We start from the raw sequence: 7,058 nt of genomic DNA on the forward strand, positions 1-7,058 counted from the left end.
CCAACAGAGAGGAAGATGTCAGAGTTTCGACGTAAGTGACGATAGGCTTTTTTGAGCAACGTTTGATGGCGTTCGGCGTTCGGCGTTGGTCGTAGATTTGCGGCAGGTTCTAACATTTCACTGTTTGTAGGAGTCAGATTTAGTCGACTTTCAATGGTTTAGCCAGGGCAAGAGGATAGAAGGGTCGAGCGGCGTTTCCGGCGAGTTTCATAGTGAATTTCATCGTGGGTGTTCTGTTTTTTAGTTGTGATTCTTCTTGGGGTCTGTAATGGGTTGTTCGACACATAAGTCTCCGGTCGGAGGAGCCGACAAAAAGAACTCCCTTGATTTGTGCCAAATGTATAATGACTGTGAAGGATTTGAAGGAGAGGAAGCTGGAAGCTGGAAGCTCAAATCGTTTCTACCTAAACGTTTGAATGTCTGAACGCACATGATTTGAAGAAGATATGAAACAGCTGCAGAAATTATGTGGAGCTTTGATGGTGATAGGTGTTAATTGTGTGTGGGAGTTTGATTTTAATTATATGATATTTATGATTTCTTGGATAATTGTATTTAGGATTCAATTTTTTCATTTAGTATGGGCATTTAAGACATTGTTCCAACAATTTTTTTCCATATTTTTTTATTTTTCTATTTTATCAATTTAAATAAAAATTCGTCATTTATCCGAAGTAAACCTTTTGTTTTGCTATTCTTTTTATATATCAACCCTCCATTTAAAAGTTTAAATTGATATGTTATTAGTTTTATATTAAAAGATTTGTTAAGGTACAAATTAGGGTAAATTGCAAATACCACTCCTAGCCAACATACTCAGCTTAACTGACATCCGTATGTTTTCGCGAACAAGAGATTTCAAGTTCAAATCTCTCACCCCCAAGTTGTATAACTAATTAAGTTTTACTATCCTTCTTTTATTTCAAAAAAAAAAAAAAACTACTTCTGAAGTACGATGATACTTGCAATTACACCATTAGATTTTCAATAACAACAAGGATCTCTAAACTTCTATAAATGTTAAAATTGAACCCTCAAGCTTACGATAATCGTAAAAATTAGATCCATAAACGATATAAATCAATCCTCAAACTTTATTATATAATAAGTACAATTCATACAATTATATAAGTTTGAGGGTCTAATTTTAAATTTTGGATAAATTTGAGGGTTCAAGTTTTAATTTTAAAAGTTTAAGGATATAATTAGGGTTGTTTTTGCCATTTTTCCTACAAATTATTATTTTAGGTTTTTTCTTTTTTTTTTGTAGAATTTTAACCAATTGGAAAAGAAGACAGTCCATGTTATTAGTTGGAAAAAGAGACTATTCATTAAATGGATAAATGCCCATAATTAATTCATATAAAAAAGGAGTTGCAAATATAGTGATCAAGCTCGAAATATTAGTAGATATATCATAGCGGAATTTAAAAATATTGGAAATTAAAAATTATTCTAGTTCTTGGAATCTATATGTGGTAAACTATATAAACAATAGGAATATATAGTAGATAAAATTTACTAATAATAATAACAAGAATTTGAGTCTATTATGATAAGATTTTCGTTATATTTACAATTTTTTCAAAAATTATTAGTATATACTTTACGTATTAGTAATTACAAACAAAAAAAAAATTGTATTAAAAACTATAGTGTACATTCTTTATATTACAATAGTAACTCTATATTTCTTTTCTTTTATATTACAATAGTAACTCTATATTTCTTTCTTTACTTCACATAATATGGAAACAAATTTATGTATTGATATCCACTAGATTTATTTCTAAGAGAATTACATGAAAGTTGAAGGGGTCAAAGATAGAGCTCCTCTCAAGCAGTCAAATTTATATCCATTTTTTCCTAAAAAATTTCTACAAATGGAACCTGTAAAAAAACATTAGAGATGACTTCTGGAGATTCTTCCAGGAATCTCATTGTGGAAGAAGAGAGAAAAGACTGAGATATTAGCTCATTTTTGTTCATTCTTATCAACAAGTTGCTCAACATCTCCAAGCTCCACTTCATTTTCTCTCCATCCAATTTCATTCTGAAACAGTGATTCTATTTGTTCCAACGACTTCCCTTTAGTTTCTGGAACGAACTTATAAACAAAAGCAACTGACAGAGCAGATATGAAGGAGAAGATGAAGAACGTTCCACCTACAGTAATTGCTCTTGAAACTGATAAGAAAGACATGGCAACAATCCCACTGGAAACCCTGTTGCCTACTGCTCCAAGAGCTGCAGCTTGTGCTCGTAGCTTCAAAGGAAAGATTTCAGAGGTTAAAACCCAACACACAGGCCCAATCCCTACTGAAAAGAATGCTACATTCCCACACACCCAAAAAATAGCCAAACCAACACCAACTTTCCCATTCCCAATAAAAGTGAGTGTAAAACCCAAGCAGAACAAACAGATTGTCATCCCAATTGTGCTTAGATATAGCAATGGCTTTCTACCAAGCTTGTCAATTAGGATAATGGCAACCATTATGAAACCTGTCTTTGCAAGACCAACTGCCACGGTTGCTGCAAGCAGCTTGGAGTTACCATGAATTCCAGCTTCCTTGAAGATCTCGGGGCTGTAATATACGGTTGCGTCGATGCCAGTGATCTGTTGGAAACATTGGATTCCAAAGCCAGTGATAAGCATTCTTCTAAGCGCAGGAGAAGGATTTAAGAAATCTCTCCAAGCACTCTTGTCTTCGTACTTCTCTGCACTGGAAATTCCAGCAGCTAATTGGATTTCTGCTAATCTTTCTTCCACTTCCTTTTCATTGTCTATGGTTTTGAGAAGCACAGATCTCGCATCGTCAATTCTATTCTTCAGCACCAACCATCTAGGAGACTCTGGGATGATGAAGAGAGCAAATCCAATGAAGATGGAGGGCAGAATCCCAACAGCAAGCATGATTCTCCAATTTGTGTGGGCAGGTAGACCAGAGAAGGCAAAATTAGAGACATAGCCAAGTAAAATCCCAAGGTTTATGAAGATCTCTGGGAAGGAAGTGAGTGAGCCTCTAGCAACGGTGGGGGAAATCTCAGCAATATAAACAGGAGCAATCATAACACCTAACCCAATACCAACACCGGCCAATATTCTACCAATGAGTAACACTTGGAAAGTGGGTGCCAATGTCATAATCGCTGCACCTATTTGAAATACAAGAGCAGCCAAAGCCATTGTCCATTTTCTCCCAATAGCATCTGATGTTTTTCCCCCAGCTAAACTTCCCAAAAGAGAAAGAATACTCAAAATCCCAACCAGAACTTCTTCCTGTACCTCAGTTATCTTTAGATCCTCCTGAATAAAGATAATTGCTCCACTCATCACACCCACGTCTGTAAAGAGATTGGCATTGGCATATAAAATAAGAATTCTGACCAGTCACCATAAAAAGTAAATCGAAAACAACCAATAAGCTTGGTTAAGCGATAATGCTAATAAAGGGAGGATACAACAATCAAACAGTACAAAATACCCAGACGATTAAAAGAAGCATATCATATTATTAAGCAAGGAATCAGAACAAGTATATATCAAGATAAAAGGTTGGCATACAATCCCCCAGATTTTTTTTTCTTTTTTTTTTTTTTTTTTTTTGAACTAGTATAAACAATTATGTTACTGAGTCGAAGCTATTATCCATTAAATGGACATACCGTATCCAAGAAGAACAGAGTTGAGAGAAGCGAAAACAGCACAGGCAAGTACATATTTGGTAGTACTGGAACTAGGACTGCGTTGATGAGGGTGGTGGTGATCTTCATCAAGCTCAGAATCCATTCTTCTGTACTTGTTGGGTCCTAAAGGAACGCCGGAAAAGGCCAAATCTCCGGCCCCATTTTGTTGGAAGGCGACCAATCCCATGGGTTTGGTGGTGGTGGGCGGATCGAATCGGAAGGAGGAGGAAAGTTGTCGGTTGGGAAATAGATCTGAAAGAGAGGAGAATGAAAAACGAGTGGATTGTCCGTTACTGTGAAGACCAATCCTTAACGCCCTAAAACAGAGTAGCGTATTTGTCAAATGTGCAAAGGGGATGCTTTGGTGCAGTATTCGATGCCATTGACCGTTGACTTCATTTGGATAACAGCTGTACTAAATTTTAACCATTTTTCTCAAACTGTTTTCTTTTCCTATTATTTTATTTTCCCCCATTAATTATCTGAAGAAAATAATTATAAAAAAAAATAATAATAATAACTATCGAAAAGAAATCCATAAAGATTAAAATTAATAAGATACAAAATTTATGATCAAAATAGAATTTAACTCAAATTAAAATAAAGCATGTACTCTTGTCTTCTTTTGTTCTTTTTTTTTTCTTCTTTAAGTCGGCAGCTACTCCACCATTAACAATGTCCAAATATTCTTTGGTTTATATACATATACATATATGTAGAAAAATTACAAAAAAATAGGTCAATTTTGAAGAGGTTGATCACTTTTAGGATTGAACTTGAAAAAAATTGAACTTTAAGACAAGCTGATATATATGCGAGATATACACGAAATATGTGCAATATGTGTGCGAGATAAATACATATGTACTTAAAAGGCTTTTTAAACATGCTTAAAAGTACTTCAAAAGACTTTAAAACTCTTTTATGCATGTTTAGGAAGTCTTTTAGGTATTTATGTATCATCTCGTACATTCCAAGCTTTTATTATGCGTTCCAAAATCGAATTTATGCCTCTCTAAAGTCATCTGGAGTGATTTTATGTATGTTTAGGAAGCTTTTTAGGTATTTATGTGTCATCTTGCACATATCTCGCACATTCTAAACTTTTACTTTGCATTCCAAAATCAAGTTTATGCCTCTCTTAAGTGTTTAAATATAATTATTTGGGGTGACCTATCTAAAATGGACCATGGGTTTATAAATTCTGCTATTGGAAAAAAAAATTCTTCTGTTGAAAAAAATATGTCGTAAGAAAAAGGTGCAGTTTTCAAATTTATTACAGCCCAAGTTAATGCAGAAGGTGCAGTTTTCCATACGATCGTTTAACTTCATACACTATCGTTTAACAAAATACTCTTTTCAAAACTTAATGAAAACACTATCATAATAATTTTGAACAAATCATTCAAACTAAAATGAAACTATAACTGGGATATAATGTGGGAATAAGATGTCTAGAAATTAATTATAACTATGTTTGCTTTCTAAATGATCATTTACCCTCTTAAGCGATCGTTTACTTCTTACACGATCAACTACATTCCACATTTAACTTCATACATGATCGTTTAACAAAATTATTGCTAGTTTTTATTACAAGTAGCACAAGATAACTTGATTTTCATCCCATATATATCTTTCTCATCTAAGGCAAAAGCATGGTCAACCAACATATAGAAAATAGACAAATTGTTATAATCAACAAACAATAAATTTAGTAAGGCATCACATTTAACATAAAACCAACATTCATTGATAAGTAAAAGATATAAAATTCCACACAAATAAAGAGCAACAGAACAACTCCATAACCACATGGATAGTCCACTAAGACTTCAGTGATGACCAAAGCCTAAGCTACTAAAACCAGAAATGAAAATTCTACAAATGTCCAACAACTGCTTCTTTCAGAAATTTTAGCAAACACATGATGTCCACAACAAGTTATTCTATAATTGAACAGTACTACCACAACCAATGAACATAACTTCCAAACTTCATAATAAACAGATGAAAATGATAAGGGGAAAAGGAATGAGGAGGTGGGGAAAGGGTAGGTGAAATTGGTGAATTTTTGTATGTACAAGTTTGAAATGGAGGTCACCGAAGATGGAGAATTAGAAAGACCTTGAAAAAGGAGGAAAGAAAAAATGCGTTTGAAATGGAGGTCATCGGAGATGATCCAGACGTTCACTGGACCTTCATCGTTGCTGTTGTCGACATTGCAAACATGTTGAAGCAGAAGAGTCCGTAGACATGTTGAAGGAGAAGGTCATCAAATGGTTTTTTTTTTTTTTTTAACGTTGTGAGAAGGGAAATTTAAATTTTTTCAAATCCTAAAAGTCATCAACCCCTTCAAAATTGGTCTATTTTTTGACAATTTCCTATATATATATATATATATATATATATATATATATATATATATATATATATATATATATATATATATATATATATATATATATATAAAGAAGAAATTAAATAATAAAGAAAATTAAAATATTGGGCGACATCTCCAAGCATGTGCAAATAGCAAAATATTATCTTTAACGAGGTACATGCTTGCAAAGTAAAAGGAAAAAGAAAAAAAAGAAGAGGTATTTTAAAAAATATATAAAGTGGTAAAATATTTACATTGTATAAAATAATTTTGAAAAAAAAAATCCATAGGTCTACAATGGAAAATACAAAAAATGTCCTATCAACCACACCGTTAACAACGTGCATAATATGTTTAGCTATTGTTGGTACACGATTGTTTAGATTTGATCGTTTAGATTTGAATAGTCAAATCTAAACGATTTTTTTTCAAGATTCTCTTTACACAATTATTTAGATTTGGTACACGATCGTTTAGATTTGATCGTTTCAAAATTCTTTTGTACATGATTGTTTAGATTTTGCTAAACGAGTTTTTTCAAGATTCTTTTGTACACAATCGTTTAGATTTGGTTACACGATCATTTAGTTTTTTCTTTTCATGATCGTTTAGATTTGACTACCTAAATCTAAACGATTTTTTAAAGCACGATCGTTTAGATTTGACTATTTTCTATACGATCGTTTAGATTTGGAGCCAAATCTAAAGGACGTTTTTTTTTCAAGATTTTTTATATTTAGTGCATGATCTTCAAAAACCAAACAGTAGTTTGAAAAAAAAAAGCAAATAGATCTTTTGTATTTAGTACACGCTCTTGAACTAAATAACAGTTTGAGAAAAGAGAAAAAGGAAGAGAAGATGAGGAAAAGAAAATAAATTGTGAAGGAAGAGAAGAAGAAAGACAATAAAAGGGAATGATAGATAACAAAATATTATTTTAGTTTGAAACCAAAAATAAAAATATACAATAAATTTAAACAATTTA

At 32.6% G+C, this 7,058-nt stretch overlaps 1 protein-coding gene across 1 annotated transcript; it reads right to left on the reverse strand.

Annotated features, from left to right (window-relative positions):
* Window positions 1-1,749: 1,749 nt before the first annotated feature.
* LOC103490506 (probable polyol transporter 4) lies at window positions 1,750-4,123 on the reverse strand. Its single transcript, XM_008450044.3, has 2 exons — window positions 3,670-4,123; window positions 1,750-3,348 (listed from the first exon to the last, which is right to left on the reverse strand). The coding sequence occupies exons 1-2, from the start codon at window positions 3,875-3,877 to the stop codon at window positions 1,976-1,978; spliced, it is 1,581 nt and encodes a 526-aa protein (XP_008448266.2). The 5' UTR covers window positions 3,878-4,123; the 3' UTR covers window positions 1,750-1,975.
* Between the last annotated feature and the right edge of the window lie 2,935 nt (window positions 4,124-7,058).

Source organism: Cucumis melo, chromosome 11 (genome assembly GCF_025177605.1).
Source record: "Cucumis melo cultivar AY chromosome 11, USDA_Cmelo_AY_1.0, whole genome shotgun sequence".
Classification (NCBI taxonomy): domain Eukaryota; kingdom Viridiplantae; phylum Streptophyta; class Magnoliopsida; order Cucurbitales; family Cucurbitaceae; genus Cucumis; species Cucumis melo.

Bases quoted from the DNA above. Each gene is read 5' to 3' on its own strand.
- LOC103490506 (XM_008450044.3), bottom strand. From the start codon at position 3,877: ATGGGATTGGTCGCCTTCCAACAAAATGGGGCCGGAGATTTGGCCTTT. The intron at 3,349-3,669 runs GTATGTCCATTT...ATCTCTTTACAG, and splicing joins CTCTGTTCTTCTTGGATACG to ACGTGGGTGTGATGAGTGGA.